Source organism: Malaclemys terrapin, chromosome 2 (genome assembly GCF_027887155.1).
Source record: "Malaclemys terrapin pileata isolate rMalTer1 chromosome 2, rMalTer1.hap1, whole genome shotgun sequence".
NCBI lineage: Eukaryota > Metazoa > Chordata > Testudines > Emydidae > Malaclemys > Malaclemys terrapin.
The window spans coordinates 206,047,150-206,069,337 of NC_071506.1; the positions used below are offsets into that span (position 1 = coordinate 206,047,150).

General features: G+C 42.4%; 1 protein-coding gene across 3 annotated transcripts in view; it reads left to right on the top strand.

Moving 5' to 3' along the window:
• ULK4 (unc-51 like kinase 4) overlaps positions 1-22,188 on the top strand; it is a 408,326-nt gene that overhangs the window by 204,714 nt on the left and 181,424 nt on the right. For all 3 annotated transcript variants that reach the window (XM_054019573.1, XM_054019574.1, XM_054019575.1), the window contains exon 31: positions 1,429-1,477. In XM_054019573.1, the coding sequence (XP_053875548.1) occupies positions 1,429-1,477 (49 nt within the window). The remainder of the gene's footprint in view (positions 1-1,428; positions 1,478-22,188) is intronic.

Consider the following 22,188-nt stretch of genomic DNA (forward strand, 5'->3'; position numbering starts at 1 on the left):
CCCTAGTAAAGTCTGTGTCTCACCCCTTGTTAGTGGCTTGTCTGCATAATATTACTATACCAAAATCTCTGAAAAAGTAGCTTTTAGGCATCTCCAGTTCGGCAACCAAAATTAGTGGACACTTTGGACAATTTTGACCTTGATCTCTCAATGCTTCAGCTCCTCATCTGTACAATGGGGATAACAATACCACCTAATCTCATGGGGATGTTGGGAAGATAGTCATCGTCTCTTAGTGCTTCAAAAACATAAATGATGAAAGCACCCAAGTGAAAGCCCATGAGAAAATGAATAATTCTTTATTCAGTGGCATGGTTTGGATGGTGTGTGGTGACTAAGCCATGGTGTAGCACATTGAGTGATGTGAATAAAATGAAATAGCCAATAGCTTCTTGACCAGTGAGCACCATCAATCCCGTGCACTGAATGAGGCAGGGACCCTTTGGAAAAAATAGTATGATATAGTTTTAACATTATGATCACATAATGTAGAGATACAAGGAGGTCAAATTAAGGTGGTAAAAACAATTTTAATATTGGGATTTTTGAACTTCTTAGTGTTTGACTTGGTGGTCTTAATTTTCTTTTAACTTAGTTTGATTTTTGTATGAGGTAAGCTATTAAGATTAAATTATTAAAACAGAGTAGAACACTTTTAAAGCAAATCAGATTTTAGCCATTTGGAAATAAGGGACCAGTTCCTGTTCCCACTCAAGTCAATGAGAGTTAACTTAAAAGGAAGCAAATTGAACCGATGGTTATTTCACAAGGATGTTGTGAAGGTTAATTTATTAATACACATAAAACACTTTGCAGTTGTAGGATGAAAAAATGCTGTATAAATTTTAATAGTTGTTGCTATTTTCCTTTTTTTGAATATTCCCCTCTTATAATGTATGATCTGTATCTGATTTTTATGGAGAAAATGTTTAGAATATGCTGGTTGAGCAGTTCAACACTTTTTTTTAAAAGAAGATGCTGCAAATTCATTGGACATTATTATTTTAGAGTAGAGAAGATAGTTAATTGGGCATACATACAAAATTACCACACAGCATACTTATAAATTCACTGTATGCTTTGTGGTCTATTAGTTCAAATTATTTTACCATCTACATTGCCTGTTTGATACTGTTTCTGAATTTTAATTAATTTCTGCTATTTAAAAAAATATTAATTTTCTTACTGTTCCACTCATTTGCCTCACATCAGTAAGGCCAGCCCAAGGAGTAATTTCCACTGAAGAATTACATTGCTGTTTCTATTTAATAGCTGGAGTGGAATTCATTTATATGAAAAGTTAGTCAAAGAATGAGGTTCTAGGTCACAGATTTTAGCATCAAAGACTTGTGCTGCACTGCTCCCTGTGTAAGTTCATTGTGTTAAATAACAGATCATTAATATAAATAAAAATGTTATTTTTTACAGCCTTGTTGAAGAAAGTAATCTTGTTCCAGTACTTTTCCAAGTTATTTTGGTAAGAACACATTTTCTATTTAATTTTAAACCGCTTTAAGCAAATTTGTGTAGCATACAATGATTAAAATTAAAAAATGGTTAAAAAATTCTGTTAATAAATATTTCACTTATATACGCATGCCTTTATATATATTTATATAAATATGTATGAGTCTCCTCAGGTTGTTCAGCTTCATGATATCTATCAGCATAGAAAACTCTAGCATATACTTGACATACAGACTTGTATGTGTAATGTCATCAGCTATTTACCATAGCAAAGATTTCCTTTCATGAACCAAAGGAATTCCCTTCTTCAGATCTTAGCTTTGAGTTTTAATGACTACTGTATTGCATACTTGCTATCCATCAACAAAGAAATAATCTCCATTACTACTAGACCGCATCAGTTTGGTTTCATTGTATAGTTTCAGAAAACTGCCTTCACATACTCTGCTTATGCTGATAATGCTATTCCTGACAACTCCAGATACCTGCCTTTAGCTCCTCTTCTTTTGGTACTAAAAGTCCAGGAGCATATTTTGGGTAATCACAGGCTAAGTTGAGAACATTGATTTCCATCCCCCAAATGTAGTTCTTTGTACAAAAGATCATAAAACACTGTGTGACAAAGTTCCTCCTCTATCTTGGTGGGTCCTGCGCTTGTTGGCAGATTTTCTTGCCTCAGAGATTCACCATGTGGGTTGGGGAACAGCCCAGAGACCTTCCCCTTTGGAAGAACCCACAGTCAAGGTCAATTGGGAGGTTTGGGGGGAACCCGGGCCAACTCTCTACTCCAGGTTCCAGCCCAGGGCCCTGTGGACTGCAGCTGTCTATAGTGCCTCCTGTAACAGCTGCATGACCGCTACAACTCCCTGGGCTACTTCCCCATGGCCTCCTCCAAACACCTTCCTTATTCTCACCACAGGACCTTCCTCCTGGTGTCTGATAACGCTTGTGCTCCTCAGTCCTCCAGCAGCATACACTCTCAGCTCCTTGCATCTCTTGCTCCTAGCTCCTCACACTGGCAACACAAACTGAAGTCAGCTCCTTTTAAAACCCAGGTGCCCTGATTAGCCTGCCTTAATTGATTCTAGCAGCTTCTTCTTAATTGGCTCCAGGTGTCCTAATTAGCCTGCCTGCCTTAACTGGTTCTAGCAGGTTCCTGATTACTCTAGTGCAGCCCCTGCTCTGGTCACTCAGGGAACAGAAAACTACTCATCCAGTCACCAGCATATTTGCCCTCTACCAGACTCCTGTACCCCACTGGTCTGGGTCTGTCACAACTGGTAGATAGCTCATGTTACTGGAGTATAGAAGGACTATTTCTAAAACAATCCACAGACATGCACTTGCAGCTGGGTACTGTGTTACTGCTTGAGGTATTGCAAAAAGGATATGTAGGAAATCAAACACAATAAAAAAATGAGTACAATATAAAAAGAGGTTAAAAGGCTTGTGTATTTGATATGATAAGTATGTTTGCATCTTGTATGTTGCAGAAATTGTTCAAAGGTCCATTTTTCTCTTGTCTGAAATGTTATGTAAGTGATAATTCATCTGCTGTAGTTCTTCCAATGGTGCAATTGGAAACTACACAGGGGCTAAGAAGAACACAGGAACTGTGACTATTGGTGAGATCACAATAGTGGTCAGGCAAGTCCAATATTCTGTTTTAACAGTGGTCACTACCAGACTCTTCAGAGGAAGCGGCAATTATCCCAATAATGGAAGAATTTCACTTGTTAATCCCATGCTCAGAGGCTAATCTATTTAAAGATTAGTATTCTTCATTTAATTGTCATCAGCTTCACTGATGCAATGGCGGTGGCTTCCAGCAGCACCTCCTTAAACTTCTGCACGCCCATCTGAAAGGGGAATGTTGCGTTGATTTCCTTGCTTCTAGTACAATTCAATCCCCTCTTCAATACTAATAGAACATCTCTGCTAGATCAGGCTGGTAATAATGCTCCTAAGAGCAAATGGTTGGCCTTCTAAGATGGCTCAGATTGTACCAAACGAAAGGCTTCAAAACATTTCCAAAAAAAACATAGGCAGACTCCACATTTTCCTTCCCTCCCCACACACACTCACTGTGCAGTCATAAATGTAAGGTTCCTCACAGGCTAAAGAGAGTGAATTTGGAGCTGGTTGTTAAAATATTGATACCCATATCAGTATATCACTGACCATTTCCAGCTCTCTCTCATTCCCTTTTTATTTGTGTTTTATTCACAAACTCATATTAGGGAAATGTTATGTTGTGTTAGTGTGCTCTTGATGAAAACAAAATATGTGTGATTTATGGAGGTCAAGCCCATTGTGTACTTTTTATTGTAACTTCCTTGAAATTTAATCTTACTCAGGGTAGAAGTTATTCATTAATGTGGTTTTGAATCAACTTTGATTTTTCCCTGCTTAGGTTTAAGCATTTTCATCTTCTCTTTTTCATTGCAGTGATTTATTTCACTGCCTATTATTATAAATCACTTTAATACCAAATAACCCAGATAAACCCTTTTTTATTAAAAAAAAAAACAACAAAAACAACCCCAAAACTGTTCATTGATGACAGATTTTTCCAGTAGCATTCCGAATATTGCTGTCATGACATTTTATATACATTCATGTATACATAAACCTTTGAGAAGCAATTCTTGTGGCAGATATACACAATAAAAACAAAGATTACACAACATGGTTAGTACTGACCTGGTTTAAGTCCTACTTATAAATAGTAACTGAAGAAAGACATGGTAAAATACATTAATCAGATGTTTCATAGGAAGGCACACAACAGACTAATACTTGAAGTTTAACTCTCAAAACTCTGGCATTTTGCTGATTGCCAACCAAATAAATTGTTAGAAGGACATACTGTATATAAAAGATCCATAGCTACAATCTCAGTAGAGTTAATTGTAGAAATCTGTCTCAGATTTAGGAGAAAAGATTTAATGATTCTTTTGTTTCAAAAGATAACCTTTATCTGAGACAGTAACCTGTGATGTCTGAGGTCCATTGTGTAGAAATGGGAGAAATTGAAGTCAGTCAGTAATTTAGTTTTCATTTCACAAGTTGATCTAATATGGTCTCAAAATACTCTCTAGAGAATAAAGAGAACCTTAACTAGCTGAAAATTGTCTGTATGACTGTTGGTCCGTGAAAATGTCATAGGTATCTAATACTGCTCGGGTGTGGGAATTAATCACAATTTTAAGGGGAATTTTTTTCCTTTTTCAGCATGCTGTGTTTTCCTAAGGGTATGTCTACACTACGAAATTAGTTCGAATTTATAGAAGCCGGTTTTATTGAAATCGGTTGTATACAGCCGATTGTGTGTGTCCACACATAAAATGCTCTAGGTGCTCTAGTCGGCGGACCGCGTCCACAGTACAAGGCTAGCGTCGACTTCCGGAGCATTGCACTATGAGTAGCTATCCCACAGTTCCCGCAGTCTCCGCTGCCCCTTGGAATTCTGGGTTGAGATCCCAATGCCCGGATGATGCAAAACAGTGTCGCGGGCGGTTCTGGGTACATGTCGTCAGGCCCCTCCCTCCCCCGTCACAGCAACGGCAGACAATAGATTCGCGCCTTTTTACCTGGGTTACCTGGGTTACCTGTGCAGACAACATGGAGCCCGCTCAGCTCAGCTGAGCTCACCGTCACCATATGTCCTCTGGGTGCCGGCAGACGTGGGACTGCATTGCTACACAGCAGCAGCTGCTAACTGCCTTTTGGCGGTAGAGGGTGCAGTAGACTGGTAGCCTTCATCGGCGATCTGGGTGCTGGCAGCCGTGGGGCTTGCCTTTTGGCAGTAGATGGTGTATTACGACTGTTAACCGGCCTATTACAAGTCGGGTCATCGCACGTTAGCAGAGTCTTCCCTGAGCAGCCAATTGTGCAATAGGCCTGAAGACCATCGTCCTACACCGCCCCGTATTTGCTGCCAAGCACCCAGAAAGATGCCGAGGGCATCAGTCACGCTGCACCGTCGTCTTAAGATGTAAAAAATAGATTTGCTCTGTATTCTTTTGCTTCCCCCTCCCTCCGTCAAATCAACGGCCTGCTAAACCCAGGGTTTTCAGTTTAATCTTTGGGGGGGACCATTCTGTGTGACAGTTGTTTGTGTCTCTCCCTGATGCACAGCCACCGTTCTTGATTTTAATTCCCTGTGCCTGTACGCCATGTCGTCACTCGGCCCGCCCTCCCTCCTTCCCCTAGTCCGTCAGATACTACGTTTGCGCCACAGCTCAGAGAGCCGAGAAGCGGTTCGCGCCTTTTCTTTGAATTCTGGGTTGAGATCCCAATGCCCGGATGATGCAAAACAGTGTCGCGGGCGGTTCTGGGTACATGTCATCAGGCCCCTCGTCACAGCAACGGCAGACAATAGATTTGCGCCTTTTTACCTGGGTTACCTGTGCAGACAACATACCACGGCAAGCATGGAGCCCACTTAGCTCAGCTGAGCTCACCATCACCATATGTCCTCTGGGTGCCGGCAGACGTGGGACTGCATTGCTACACAGCAGCAGCTGCTAACTGCCTTTTGGCGGTAGATGGTGTAGCATGAGTGATAGCTGTGGGGCTGGCAGCCGTAGGGCTGCATTGCACCAGCCCCTTGCCCTTTGGTAGGAGATGGTATATTATGACTGGTACCCGTCGTCGTCATACTGGAGTGGCTGTCAATCATGGCCACGTGGGCAGACATGTTTCGATGATGATGGCTACCAATCGTAATATACTATTTTCTGCCAATTGCCCATTGCCCAGTATTGTCTGCTAAGCACCCAGAAGAGGCCGAGGGCGATGCTGGGTGCTGGCGGACGTGGGGCTGGCAGACGTGGGGCTGCATTGCTACACAGCAGCAGCCCCTTGCCTTTTGGCAGATGATGGTATATTATGATTGGTATCCGTCATCATCGTACTGGAGAGGCTATCACTCATGCTGCACCGTCGGCTGCCAGCTTAAGATGTAAAAAATAGATTTGTTCTGTATTCATTTGCTTCCCCTTCCTCCGTGAAATCAATGGCCTGCTAAGCCCAGGGTTTTCAGTTTAATCTTTGGGGGGACCATTCTGTGTGACAGTTGTTTGTGTTTCTCCCTGTTCCTGTACCTGTACGCCATGTCATCACTCGGCCCTCCCTCCCTCCCTCCCTCCCTCCCGCCCTCCTTCCCCTGGTCCGTCAGATACTAGTTTCGTGCCTTTTTTTCAGACCAGGCGCCATAGCTAGCACTGGGATCATGGAGCCCGCTCAGATCACCGCGGCAATTATGAGCACTATGAACACCACGCGCATTGTCCTGGAGTATATGCAGAGCCAGGACATGCCAAGGCGAAACCCGGACCAGCCGAGGAGGCGATTGCAGCGCGGCGACGAGAGTGATGAGGAAATTGACATGGACATAGACCTCTCACAAGGCACAGGCCCCAGCAATGTGGAAATCATGGTGTCACTGGGGCAGGTTCATGCCGTGGAACGCCGATTCTGGGCCCGGGAAACAAGCACAGACTGGTGGGACCGCATCGTGCTGCAGGTATGGGACGATTCCCAGTGGCTGCGAAACTTTCGCATGCGTAAGGGCACTTTCATGGAACTTTGTGACTTGCTTTCCCCCCTGAAACGCCAGGATACCAAGATGAGAGCAGCTCTCACAGTTGAGAAGCGAGTGGCGATAGCCCTGTGGAAGCTTGCAACGCCAGACAGCTACCGGTCAGTCGGGAATCAATTTGGAGTGGGCAAATCTACGGTGGGGGCTGCTGTGATCCAATTTGCCAGGGCAATGAAAGACCTGGTGATAGCAAGGGTAGTGACTCTGGGCAACGTGCAGTCAATAGTGGATGGTTTTGCTGAAATGGGATTCCCAAACTGTGGCGGGGCCATAGACGGAACCCATATCCCTATCTTGTCACCGGAGCACCAAGCCACCGACTACGTAAACCGCAAGGGGTACTTTTCAATGCTGTTGCAAGCCCTGGTGGATCACAAGGGACGTTTCACCAACATCAACGTGGGATGGCCGGGAAAGGTACATGATGCTCGCGTCTTCAGGAACTCTGCTCTGTTTCGAAAGCTGGAGGAAGGGACTTTCTTCCCGGACCAGAAAGTGACCATTGGGGATGTTGAAATGCCTATCGTGATCCTTGGGGACCCAGCCTACCCCTTAATGCCATGGCTCATGAAGCCGTACACAGGCAGACTCCTGGACAGGAGTCAGGACCTGTTCAACTACAGGCTGAGCAAGTGCCGAATGGTGGTGGAATGTGCATTTGGACATTTAAAAGTGCGCTGGCGCAGCTTACTGACTCGCTCAGACCTCAGCGAAAAGAATATCCCCATTGTTATTGCTGCTTGCTGTGCGCTCCACAATATCTGTGAGAGTAAGGGGGAGACCTTTATGGCGGGGTGGGAGGTTGAGGCAACTCGCCTGGCCGCTGATTACGCGAAGCCAGACACCAGGGCGGTTAGAGGAGCACAGCAGGGTGCGGTGCGCATCAGAGAAGCTTTGAAAACGAGTTTTGTGACTGGCCAGGCTACGGTGTGAAACTTCTGTTTGTTTCTCCTTGATGAACCCTCCAAACCCCCCCCCCCGACCCAGTTCACTCTACTTCCCTGTAAACCAACCACCCCACCCCACCCTCCCCTCCCCAATTCGAGCACCGCTTGCAGAGGCAATAAAGTCATTGTTTTTTCACATTCATGCATTCTTTATTAGTTCCTCACAGAAGTAGGGGGATAATTGCCAAGGTAGCCTGGGATGGGTGGGGGAGGAGGGATGGAAAAGGACACACTGCATTTTAAAACTTTAACTCTTATTGAAGGCCAGCCTTCTGATGCTTGGGCGATCATCTGGGGTGGAGTGACTGGGTGGACAGAGGCCCCCCCACCGTGTTCTTGGGCGTCTTGGTGAGGAGGCTATGGAACTTGGGGAGGAGGGCTGTTGGTTACACAGGGGCTGTAGCGGAGGTCTCTGCTCCTGCTGCCTTTCCTGCAACTCAACCATACGCTCGAGCATATCACTTTGATGCTCCAGCAGACGGAGCATTGCCTCTTGCCGTCTGTCTGCAAGCTGACGCCACCTATCGTCTTCAGCCCGCCACTTGCTCTGTTCATCCCGCGATTCAGCCCGCTACCTCTCCTCTCGTTCATATTGGGCTTTTCTCATCTCCGACATTGACTGCCTCCAGGCATTCTGCTGTGCTCTATCAGCGTGGGAGGACATCTGCAGCTCCGTGAACATATCGTCCCTCGTCCTACTTTTTCTCTTTCTAATGTTCACGAGCCTCTGCGAAGGAGAAACATTTGCAGCTGGTGGAGGAGAAGGGAGAGGTGGTTAAAAAAGACACATTTTAGAGAACAATGGGTACACTCTTTCATTACAAGGTCGCATATTTCGGCTTGCAGGCAGCCATGGTAGGCCACAGTGTTTTGGCTTTTTTAACCTTCTTAACATGCGGGAAAGGTTGCAAACAGCAGCGCATTTCCCATATCAAGGATGAATTGGGTTGTCCATTTAAAATGGGGTTTCAATGTAAAATGAGGGGCTGCGGTTTCCCGGTTAACATGCGGCACAAACATAAGTAAACCACCCCCCCGACACACACACACGATTCTCTGGGATGATCACTTCACCCCTCCCCCCACCGCGTGGTTAACAGCGGGGAACATTTCTGGTCAGAAGAGCAGGAACGGGCGCCTCTGAATGTCCCCTTAATAAAATCACCCCATTTCAACCAGGAGAGCTTTCTGGAGATGTCCCTGGAGGATTTCCGCTCCATCCCCATACACGTTAACAGACTTTTCCAGTAGATGTACTGGCCGCGATTGCCAGGGCAAATTAATCATTAAACACGCTTGCTTTTTTTTGTGTAATGTTTACAAATATTTACAAAGTTACACTCACCAGAGGTCTCCTGTGTGCCCTGAGGGTCTTGGGTGAGTTCAGGGGTTACTGGTTCCAGGTCCAGGGTCACAAACATATCCTGGCTGTTGGGGAAACCGGTTTCTCCGCTTCCTTGCTGCTGTGAGCTACCTACAGTACCTCCATCCTCATCTTCCTCGTTCCCCGAACCGTCTTCCCTGTGTGTTTCTCCAGTGAGAGAGTCATAGCACACAGTTGGGGTAGTGGTGGCTGCATCCCCTAGGATCGCATGCAGCTCCGCGTACTAGCGGCAAGTTTGCGGCTCTGCCCCGGACCTTCCGTTTGCTTCTCTGGCTTTGTGGTAAGCTTGCCGTAGCTCCTTAATTTTCACGCGGCACTGCTGTGTGTCCCTGTTATGGCCTCGGTCCTTCATGGCCTTGGAGATCTTTTCTAATACTTTGCCATTTCTTTTACTGCTACGGAGTTCAGCTATCACTGCTTCATCTCCCCATATGGCGAGCAGATCTCGTACCTCCCGTTCGGTCCATGCTGGAGCTCTTTTGCGATCCTGGGACTCCATCACGGTTACCTGTGCTGATGAGCTCTGCGTGGTCACCTGTGCTCTCCACGCTGGGCAAACAGGAAATGAAATTCAAACATTCGCGGGTCTTTTCCTGTCTACCTGGTCAGTGCATCTGAGTTGAGAGTGCTGTCCAGAGCGGTCACAATGAAGCACTGTGGGATAGCTCCCGGAGGCCAATAACGTCAAATTCCGTCCACACTACCCCAATTCCGACCCGCAAAGGCCGGTTTTATCGCTAATCCCCTCGTCGGAGGTGGTGTAAAGAAATCGGTTTAAAGGACCCTTTAAGTCGAAAGAAAGGGCTTCGTCGTGTGGACGTGTCCAGGCTTAATTCGGTTTAACGCTGCTAAAGTCGACCTAAACCCGTAGTGTAGACCAGGCATAAGAGAGGTTTTGTAGTTGCGTATGTTTCCATTGGGATGCTCCTCAAAGGTACCCATGATTGTGAGGCATCTCACTACTACCTACCCTGAGTGTGAATCAGTCTTGTCTGTGCCTGCTGTAAATCAGCTCCCTGAAAACAGCCTCTGGCAGCACAAGCACTATCTTCCAGGCCTCCGGAGGCGTTTGTGTCTGTACAGATGTGATAGGCACATGCTAACACCCAAATTCTCTGGGTATTCCCTGTGGTGTCCAGCCCCTTATTCCCTGACCACTCACAGAATTACCAGGACTGCTGTTCCCAAAGGAACTGGACATGCCAGCTTGTAAGACTTAACTCAGGATCATCGTTATGCTTAACATCACAGCACTTAAACTTATTCTTGTTTTCACAGAAAAATATTTATTGTCAAAGAATAGAGACTCACTATTTCTTGAATAAGGATATTGGAAGTGAACAGTTAATATAAAACAAAATCATAAAATGCTTTCTAGGCACTTTCAACCAGGTCTGGTTGAGGCCCTTTTTTCCAGAAGCAAAATCTCTGTCCTTTTACATCTACAGTGAAAGTTGCCAGGATGTCATCTTAGCTTCCCATAGTGGAGCAAAACTTTGATGTATACCCCCAGATAGAGATCTCTCTCCCCAGCCCTCATCCTCCTTGCTGGTAACAGTACCTGGTGACCAGTACAGACTTTAAAAACATATTTTGTGTGTGTGTGAGAGAGAGAGACAGACATTTCACAATAATATAGATGACCAGTGTGACACTGGCTTTCATTTGAGACTTCACATAACATTCTTTGGTGAACTAGAATTTACATGTCAGACCCAAGAGATCCCTGTAATCCCCCTGCACTCCCTTGCCAGTTGGTATTGAGTTACTTGGGTTTTACCCATATATGGCAATCCTCCCCCCTCTTCCAGTGGACCAAGCTCAGAAATTCCCTAGATTTTTAAGTGGAGCATTTACTTCCCTATCAGACCAAATCTAGTCAACCAGGGAAGATTTTGAGATTCACATGCAATTATAGTAAACTTGATCTTTATGAAGCTGGGAGGACAGACAGAGGGAGCAGTTTATGATAATGATTGTTCTCTCTGACCTCTTTTTGATGCGAAAGGAAGAAACTAATGCTTGTAATAAACAGCTATCCTTAGCTGATCTTGGAAAATTACCTGTCAGTTATGGAAGAGCAAGAAAGATTCTAAGTCTTTTAAACTGTTTCGTTTGTTGTGTGCATGTGACTACATACAGACTGGTCAGTCTGGGTGGGAAAGGAGTTGAGGTTGGATAATTGATTCCTAGCTGTTTGGCAACAGATAAGAGCATAACAATAATAATTTACATATTGCCTTTCATCTAAAGATCTTACAATTCTGTATAAACATTCACTAGGTCTCACCATTCTCTGAAAACTAGATATTATTTTACCCATTTTACAGATGGGTAAATTGACATCTAGAGTTGTTAACTGACTTGTATAGTGTGACATGGAGAGCCAGTGAGATAATTAGAAATAGAACCCCAGTCTCCTCGTTCCAAGCCTAAACCATGTTACTCTAAGAAACTGTAACTTTGAGGGGAAGAACAAAAGAGGAGAGAGAGCTTGTTTGCACCCTGAGCAGTGTCCCAGTTTTCAGCATAAGACCTTTTTTCCTGTTGTGTGGTTTCAGAGTATGATTTTTCTGCTAAATCAATAAACTTCCAGAGTCAGAATCTGCACTTTGCTTTGCAGAGCTTGCAATACATTGTACTATAAAAATGAGACTTAACCAATCACAGTGTTTGGTACTGTACTACTCCATTTACTTCTGCTTGTATCTCCCTGTGTCTGGGACTAATGGGTTTGTCCACACGGATGAATGGACTGCTCAGCTGCTAGAATTTTGGCTCAGATAATTTTTCCTATAGTATTTCCAAGATTGCCCCTTCTCAGGAATAGCTTGCCCCAAACTTTCCGCTCCTTCTCTATGTCCTTCCATCAGGACATGGAATTTTCTGCTCTGTAGGAATGGTTTATTCCCAAAATAGGATGGCAGGGGGAAAAGTGCCTGGATTGTTGCACCAGTCTTCCCCATGTCTGAAGTGATGTTGTCATGCCTCTTCTGTAGCCAGCTGCCTCTTCGACGGCCTTGGTACAATACTGTCTTCTCAGCCTCCAGAGAATCAGTGAGGGGCCAGCATGGACCTGTCTTCACACTAAGATGCGGGCAGGAATGCTTTGATGCAGCCCTTGCCAGAGCGCTTTTGTAAGGCCTACCAGGGTGGCAACAGCTCCTCTGTGGTTGGAGCCTCTCCTTTCTTTACCTTCACCATTTGGGTGCAGTAAGCAAAGAAAGAGTCCTTGGGCACTGGACAACTTTTATGAGAATGAGGGTAGTTAATTCTGTATGTTCACTCAGCCCTTGGCCTCTGTGCTGAAACTGCCATAAAAGCTGGCAATTTGCACTAAATTGACAATAGCTGTGAGCATAACTGTGTTGTCATGAGTACATATCCACTCAAACTGGACAGACTACCAATTCCTTTCATACAGGCTAAGCAGCTGTCGCACAGAAACTTTCATTCCCTACTAATCCTGGGTTAGATTTTTACTGGAGGCCTAGACAGAGCAAACTCCCATTACTGATCACCTGAGCAATGCAGTCCTCCATACATTTTATACCTAAAGTTTTGATGACTGGAAAAAATTCAGGCACCATGCCACTTCACTGAACTTGAGTATTGTCAAAAATAATCAGAGAAAATATATAGACTGGATGTATTTTCAGAAGGCTGCTGTGTTTGATTATTGGTTTTGATTAAACTTAATAGAAAACAAAATCTGTGGGTTATAAATTTTCTGATTTTTTCTTTGATAAGTATTAAAACTAGAAGAATGTATGCATACATTCCAGAATTGCAAATGCCTTCTCTGAATACTTTAGAGAAACTGACAAAAAACAAATACGGTTTGTTTGTTTTTTAATAAAACAAAAATATTACAGCATTAAGTAGCTTTAGTAAGAAAACCAGGGTCTGAAGAATTGAGTGTCCAAGGAGAAAGACAAGGTTGGAGATGCACTTGCTGGAAGAAGAGCCTAGGGTTCTTCCAGAGGAGTTGGAGTACAGGTACTTTTCCAAAAGAAGTACTGAGAATGGAATAAATATGAGGTTGTTTCTGCACTATCACTTATGAAGTGTTAGCCAGAACAAATTATAAACATGGTTCTAGATGTGTATGCCACTCAGGTGTGCTTGTGCCAGAACCAGAGGCTTTTGCCTAGCAGTACCCATAAATGGGCGGCGCTTGCACCTTGTGGCTGTGGCTCCTCCCCTCATTATATGAGGCAGCCTTGCCCAGTCCCCTTCCTCCCCACCCCACACACACACATTTCCTTTTCACCACCTGTGGCTGGAGTTGGAGCTCTGTGTGGTTGTAGTCTCACAACCTCACATTTAGGGCAAGTTTACACTAGAAAATTAAGTCAACCTAAGTTATGTTGACGTACAGCCATTGCAGTAATTGAAGCGGTTTTACACAGCCACACTATGCTCGTTGTGTTGGCTGTGTGCATCCTCACCCGGAGCATTTGTACTGATTTAATTGCCAGCATGGGGCATTGTAGGATGGTTTCTGAAAGGCAGCAACAATTGATGTAAGCAACACAGTGTCTACACTGAAACTCCATTGACCTAACTGTATCAACTTAAGCGCTATGACCAGGCCTTAGACTTAGCCTAGTTTATTATATATAGCTAGTTAGTTACACTACAGAGTTAGGTCGATGTAAGTTGCCTTCCATCAGCCTAACTCTGTAAACGTCTACGCTAAAATGCAGCTCCCACCAATGTAACTCATCCACTTCACTGGCTTAATAACTCCACCTCCGTGAGAGGTGTAGCATTTAAGTCGATGTAGTTAGGTTGATGCAGTGTCAATGTAGACATTGCATTGCTTACATTGACTGCTGCCTTTGAGAAGCTGTCCCACAATGCTCCACACTGACAGTTAAATCAATTCAAGCACTTCTAATGAGGACGTGCAACATTGACACAAGGATCATAGTGTGGGCATGCAAAATCAGTTTAATTACTGCAGTGGCTGTAAGTTGATGTAACTTAGGTCAGCAGACTCTGGTGACGCAGGACCTTCGCCTCAAGCAGCACCTGCTTGAACAGTCCATGTGGCCTGACATAATACTGAGGCTCTCCTCGGGACAAAGATCGCCCTCTGGCTCAGAGTACTGCTGCCTCTCATTCCAGGGCAGGTACCTCTCCAAAGAGACAGAGGAGCCATTCTCTGTTGTTGGCACTGAGGAAGAGCTCTCATAATACCAATCAGGACTGCTCCAGGTCAAGAGGCAACTCCTCTGCCTCCCCCATGAAAAGCGCAGACCAGCATAAGACCAGTTCTGGAACATGGAATGGCACTGGTACTTCTGACCCTTCCCTAGTACCAAGGGGAAGGGCAGAAACCCCGTACCGTTGACTCCAGTTCCGGCCTTCAGGCATCTGTTGAGTCTGGAACCAACGAAGGAGATGCCAGTACTGACTGTATCTAGTATCAACTGTATCTACTGCGTCAACATACCAGGCTGCAGTGGTATGTCCGGCCCCTACCAATCAGGTCTGTTGTCAGCAATGCCTCCCTGATGGGCTGGGGAACACATCAGGTGGACAGCCTGACCTTCTCAGGTACGGCTGGGGAAGGACTGGCAGTTACTGCATCTGGATGTGAAGTTCAAGGTCTGTGGTCAGCGCAGGAGGCCTCACTGAAGATCAATGAGCTGGAACTTTGGGCCATCAGCAATGCCTGTCACACCTTCCTGAATCATATTTGGGCTCAGTATTGTCCATACTTATGTACAATACCACCACGATGTATTATGTGACAGGAAAAGAGGCGCGTACTCCAGGGTGCTCTGCAAGAGGCAGTCAGGTTGTGGCAGTTCTGCATTGAGGAGTGTATCACTCCAAGAGCCAATCAGTTGCCCAGCACACTGAATTATCTCATGGACATCAGCAGAAATTATTCCATGAGTCACGAGTGGTCCCTTAAGACAAGTATCCTGCAGGTCATCTCTGCAGCTTGAAGCATTCAGACAATCAACCTGTTTGCTACAAGGGACAACAGAAAATGCCTTCTGTTCTGCTCTCTAGAGGGTCTCAGTCTGGGCTCCCTTCCATCTCAGCTGGCAGCTAGCTCTTCTGTACATTTTTCCTCTGATCCCAATCATTCCACAGGTCATTCTCAAGCTGAAATCGGGTCAGGCCAAGTTCATCCTCATTGTCCCAGCCTGTCCAAGGCCGTATTGGTTTTCTGACCTTCTTGTGCTGTGGATTCAGTTTCCCATAGCTCCTCTTCTCCATCCTGACTTCCTCATGAAGAATCACAGTCGTCACAAGCAGTCTCTTCACAGATGATCTCTAAACATCCTGTATTAAGACTGCATATGAAATAACTTGGACTATGTCTCCTCAGTGGGTGCAAGCTCATTCTACGAGAGTTCAAGCTACATCAATAGCGTTCCTCAGTGACGTGTCAATATTGGACCTATTCAATGACCCACCCTCTGTCCCCGCTGCATTGGAATCTAGTCTTTCGGCATTCAGTGTGAAGGAACTTGAGGGGGGGTCGAGGAAGCATTGCCTCAGGTAGCCAGGGGTGGGGAGCTATGAGCACGAGGCATGAGCGCTCTCTCTTCTGGGTACTACTAGACAAAATTCTCCAGCTCCAGGTAGGTGGGTGCACACACATTTAAGTGGAAAACACATCCTCATCACATCTCGAAGAACCACGATTACAGTAAGCAACCGTTTCTTTTCCAAGTTAGAGTTGAGGAACATTCATTAGGCTTTTTTGGGGGGAAGCTCGCACTGCAGCAGCCCTTGCTATTCCTGTGTTTTGGAGATTTAGATGACTATAGTTTCAAGAGCTTCTAATTCAGTGTCTTTTATGAGTGCTAAATTCTCCCCAAAAAATTTTAAAAGAAAAATGGTTACGAAATAAACCCTCTCGGTTGTATAATAGAAAAAATATTGTACACAAAAGTATATTGCTGATAATAGTATACCCAGAAAAATGCAGGATTTTGTTCCATTAATAAAATATATAGAAAACTACAATAAATAATTGGTTTGGGTTGTTTTTTTAAAAAACCCTCAAATTGTAAATGCACAAATGTATGTGAGCACCAAGATTTGAAACTTCAATAGGGATGGGGATGTAAATGGTGATGTAAAGTTAATGAGTATGTAAGTTGGTATAACAAATTCTGAGGGGGGATAGACAGTCTTCTAATGGGAAAAGAAACCAAATGGAGGGAGTAAGATAAAGTACATCTCCCCTGGCATTATCTTACCATCTTACACCCTTCTGTTGGTAGCATTTTCTGCTACATCCTTACCCTTCCATGTCCCTACTATCTTACCTTTATACCATATGAAAGTAATGAATGTGACCTACTATCTGAAATTCAATATCAGTATATTATGTGAATAAAGTGTACTTTGTACACATTAGCAGAATACTGTTAGAAGGCTTAAATAATGGTATTGGAAATACGTTTTACTGCCACATATCTAAAATGTATATTAACATTTCCATTTTAGAACTACTGCCAACATTTTGCTAAGGTAACTATCAATAGAGCCATCATGTATGTTTTCTAGTCCACCGTCCTTTCTTGAGTAGCTCTTATTACATCCATTGATGGAGAAAAATCAATCAGAATAAAAGATCGTTAATAAAAACTTCACAGGTCACAAATGTGTTATGTGGCCTTAATTTTAGGCTATCTGAATCCAAACCATTGCATATAAAAGAAATCCTATAAAATCTGGAGAATTTGGATTTTTCTGTAGATAAATTTCAATACTAAAACTAATGATGCTGGTGATTAGGAGTTCAGCGCTATTCTCTTTTTAAAGCCAGTCAATCAATTGTGGTGTTACCCTATTAGAAACTGAAATATAAGTTTTAACACTGCTAACCTCACAGACTTCAACTTGTGCTGTAAAACAGATTTTATACAGTTCTATATTTTATACAACATTGCTCACGTAAAATGTACGGTGGTGTAGTTGAATTTTATGCATGTTCCTGTAACAAAAATATCTTTCTAATGAGACTGAAAAAGTTAACTGGCCAAATTGTCATTTACAAATACAATGTCGTCTAGTACAGGCAACTATAGCATAATGTCTAAACTCGGCAATCTCATTTGTCTTAATTTATCTAAAATTATTTTGCATATTATTCTCAATATGTACTAAGAGAATCCCAAAATTAGTTGATATAATTCAAAGCTTGTCTGATGTTTGTAGTTTACTTTTGATATCCAAATTATTAAAGCTATCTCTGAATACTGATTTAGATAGATGTTTTAGTCTAAATTTTTAATCTATCAACTATGTATAACTTTCAAAAAGAATCCAGATTTTCATCAGGAATTCTTCTTAATTTTGTAGAATTTCTCAAAAACAATCATTAGAAAGCAGATGAGAAATTAATGCATTAAAGCAATTGTTGAACACATTTCTATTCATAGTCACATGTATACCTTTTTAGTTTTAATTTCTAATTCTGTCTGAGTTTGAGCTTTTAAATTTTCATATTTGTTTTGGTGGAGTTATTCTTTGGTTACATATTAAAAAATTAAACTAATTAAATCCTTGGAAGATTTAAGCATAGTTTAATCCTAAAATTAATGGAACACATACAGCAGAAAGACTTCAAAAGATGTTGTTTCAGATCCTATCAAGTATGATTATATTCAATCACTTCACTTTTTAAAATGGGAGGGTCAGGTTACAAGACCAGTTTTGGATCCTGATCCTTCAAAGGGATCCTTGAGAAGAGCCCTTTTGAAGTCAGTGGGACTACACGTGGGAATATAGTCTAGTATATGCTTGCAGATCCCTTTACAGAATCAAGACCTAGTGTGATTTTTAAAGACCTAATTTTAGCCAACAACTTTAGTTTATAAATAACAGTATTTAAAATATAATATGTAAAACCATTAAGGTGAGTGAGTTACTATAGCATTTTTATTTCCTTATCTGACTTAATCATTGATGCTCATCTTAACAAGGACTACTCTTTGACCATATATTTTAATTGACTATGAACTGCCTGTATCATACAATCATAGTATATCAGGGTTGGAAGGGACCTCAGGTCATCTAGTCCAACCCCCTGCTCAGAGCAGGACCAATCCCCAGAGAGATTTTTGCTCCAGATCCCTAAATGGCCCCCTCAAGGATTGAACTCACAATCCTGTGTTTAGCAGGCCAGTGCTCAAAGAGCTATCCCTCTTTGCTTGAAAACCTTACCCTTTTGGCAGGTGATGATCCTCCTGGAATAAGTTAAATATGTTTTACTCACTTTCTGTTGTAGGTGGTTTATTACCCTGTCTGGATATAAAGGAGGTAGAAGCAGTTCTTTGAAGAGTTTAGGATATGAGTTATGTGGGAAAGTTTTACCCATTATATCAATATAGTTATACTGGTATTCCCCATCATATGAAGAGTCTTATTACAGTATAGATGAGTGGCTTTATTTGGTTAGCTTAAACCCCATCCCAAACAGCATAAGCCAAACCCGAAAAGAAGCAACTCTTGTACCAGAATAAGTGTCCACACACGCAGTTATACCTAGAGTCATGCAAATCTGCAGATATATGCATCTCCGGACCATGTTTGCGGATCAGATGCGAATTCAAATTTTGTATCTGCGCAGGGCTCTAATTATATCAGTATAACTATATTGTTTTAAATTCACACTTTGGGTTATACCAAAGAACACTTTCTCATGTAAGTAAGACTTCAGAGCAGAACTCTGCGAGTAGCCAAGTTTGGGAAGAAGGCTGGGGCTGGATTTTGGTTCATTTTGCATTCCTTTTGTAAACAGTACCAAACTACAGGAAGTGGGTAAGTTCGGAGCTGCCACAACTTGTGTTTGAAGCAGATTGAGGAAGCATCCTGTTCACATTTGGTCAGATATCATGTCTTTTTTTTTTTTTCTTTTTTTCTGTTAAGCCTCATTGAATCACAGAAATGTAGGACTGCACTGAGGCAGGATTAAGTATTATTTAGATCATCCTTGACAGGTGTTTGTCTAACTTCTTCTTCTTCTCCATTTGAGGCCTTATCAGTGCTCAGTGGAGCAGAAGAATTACTTCTCGTGTCTTGCTTACATAGGGTGACCAGATAGCAACTGTGAAAAAATGGGACAGAAGGTGGGGGGTAATAGGCACCTATATAAGAAAAAGTCCCAAAAAAAGGGACTGTCCCTTTAAAAACGGGACATCTGGTCACCCTATGCTTACAACACTCCAGCCAAAGTATCCCAGAATGATGCTCACTTTTTTTTTTTTTTTTTTTTTGCAACAGTGTTACATTGTAGATTTTTAGTTAGTTTGTAACCCTGAGATCCTTTTCTTCAGTGCTCCTTCCTATACAGTCATTTCCTATTTTGTATTTATGGAGTTGATTATTTCTTTCCTTCCACTCCCCTTAGCCTTGGGGCAGGCAATCTGCTATTCTCTTGAGGGAAGGGGTTGGAAAACAGGACTCGTGAGTTGCAGTTATTTCCTCTTTTTTCCCCAGGAGCCAATAGGGGACCAGCAGGAATGGGAGACTGTGGCTGGTGGATCCTAATAGGAAGTTAATGCAAGAGATAAGACTTAAAAATTCATCTCCCTCCCCAAGCCTCCCAGGCTGACTGTGTATCTTTTGAGGCCACCAGGTATCTGCCACTCAGGACGGCTATGGGTGTTTGCAGAGAGGAAGGTGCTTGTCCTTGGTCCATACAGTGAGCTGTAGATGTTCCAGGATTGATATTTGAAGTAGTAGATCTTCTGTGTTCAGAAGGAAACATAACGTTCTGCTGCCACTCTATTGCACTGGCAGATGAACATATAGAATACACCAATGACATAAGCACTAAAGCTTCTCACTAGAAAATTAGTGATTGTTCCTTAACTTAGCATCAGCGTCTAAAAACTAGTATAAGAACAACTAATGCAACCCATGTTTTAAAAACAGGGAATTGACTTTTGTTTGAACAGCTTTATATGTGATATTTTCCACTTGTTGAGAGATTCAGTAGTATTTTAAGAAAGTTAATTTAATTGTGATCCAGCAGTACATTGCAGATATTGTGGAATGGCTGCATTTGGGAGCTATCTTAAAATTAGAGAAGAAGAATGGTTTTGTGAGTAATGTGTGGAACGGTAAGTCAAAAGCATCAGGAGTTTATTCATGGTTTTTCCACAGACTTCTCGTGTGACCTTGACTCTGACACTTAATCTCTCTGTAACACATTTTTCCTATTTATAAAATGGGGATACCAACTTATAGGGGGTTTATGAGGCTTAATTCATTAATAATTTGCGGTGCTCTTATACTATGGAGATGAGTACCATACTGCTTCTAAACAGTAATAGATTTTATACAGTGTGTAAGGGTCCAAACTTGATCTCTGAGAGAGGATACCAACCATCTTATTTTCTATTGGTCCATTTATGGAGCTGAGTTAACACTGGTTTTAGAGAGATTTCATATTCTGCTTCAGACAAAGGTAGAGCATTGTTTTGGTGGTTGAGGGAAATTACAAAGTGCAGAAGACAAAGAAATAGGCAGTATCTTTATTCAGATGTTTGTAGAGGAGAGAGGTCTGTCAAAGTCGGAAAAATTAAATGGAAAAAAGATAAAAATATATCTTAATTTTAAAATCATGATTTTAATTAACAAATTACATCCCCTTGTGAGAGACTCTTGGGGGAGAGGTTTATATATCTACACATATGAAAAACATGGTCAGCGTTGAATGAATTATTAATCCAATAATTGGGTCCAGAGCTCACAGTTGTTTTTCACAGTGTTCTTAGTATTCACTTGCAAACACAAAATTTTATTTCATGAAATGACAATAATAATCTACCTAACTCAGTCCTTCAGTTTCTGTCATCCAATGTGCTAAAAAATCAGGGGGTCAAAATCCTAGCCCCATTGTAGTCAATGGCAAAACTCTCTGGGGTCATGATTTCTCCCCAAGTCTTATTGGATAATATGAAATGTTTTTCTGTGACAGATCATCTTAGAAAGCTAATAAAAAATGTCAGCAACGGTCCTGGTCATTGTGGGAGTTTTGCCTCTAACTTCAATAAGAAAAAGATTTGGCCCTAAATATTATTGTAACTGCTATGCTGGACTCCCCATGAAGTCATGTTTACTGTCATCAAGAAAACTTAGTTTCCAGAAAAGAGCATATGAATTGAACAAGTGACATAATATTTGTGAGGTGTGTGCTAGACCCTGGTAGTGACATACCATAATGACTTAAAGACAGCAATGTTATGCCTTTCACTTCACTGAGAAGCATGCAACAACCACTTCTCATGCTAAGTATACAATTTAATAATTCAATTATTTTCTGTCTTCTCACTAATGTAATCCTGAAACAGTTAAATTAATAACCATTGAACTTTTAGCAATCACTAAGATGAAATTGATAGGATTGATAACAGAGTAATATATGATTAAGATTATTTTTCATGTTGTATGTCAATCCTTCCCCTTCCCCCAAAGATATGTGTGAAGCTACCTCCTGACATCAAATGGCACCCCATATAAACATTTATGAGGACAGAATTTATTCCACTATGTTTCTTATAGATTTTATAGTGTTCTTGTATAGCAAGTGGATTCAGGTATTTGCAGCCTGAAGAAATTGTTTTCCATCATTAAGGACTTGTATTGTGGTTGTTACATTACATTACATTAGATAACTAATTTTCTTTATAGAAATAAAGGACTACTGAGGGACTTTAGCAAACTCTTCATTTATTTATTAAAAATCTCTATTCATATGTACACTTCCTCTGGGCTCTTTCAGACCTTGCCCAACGAAG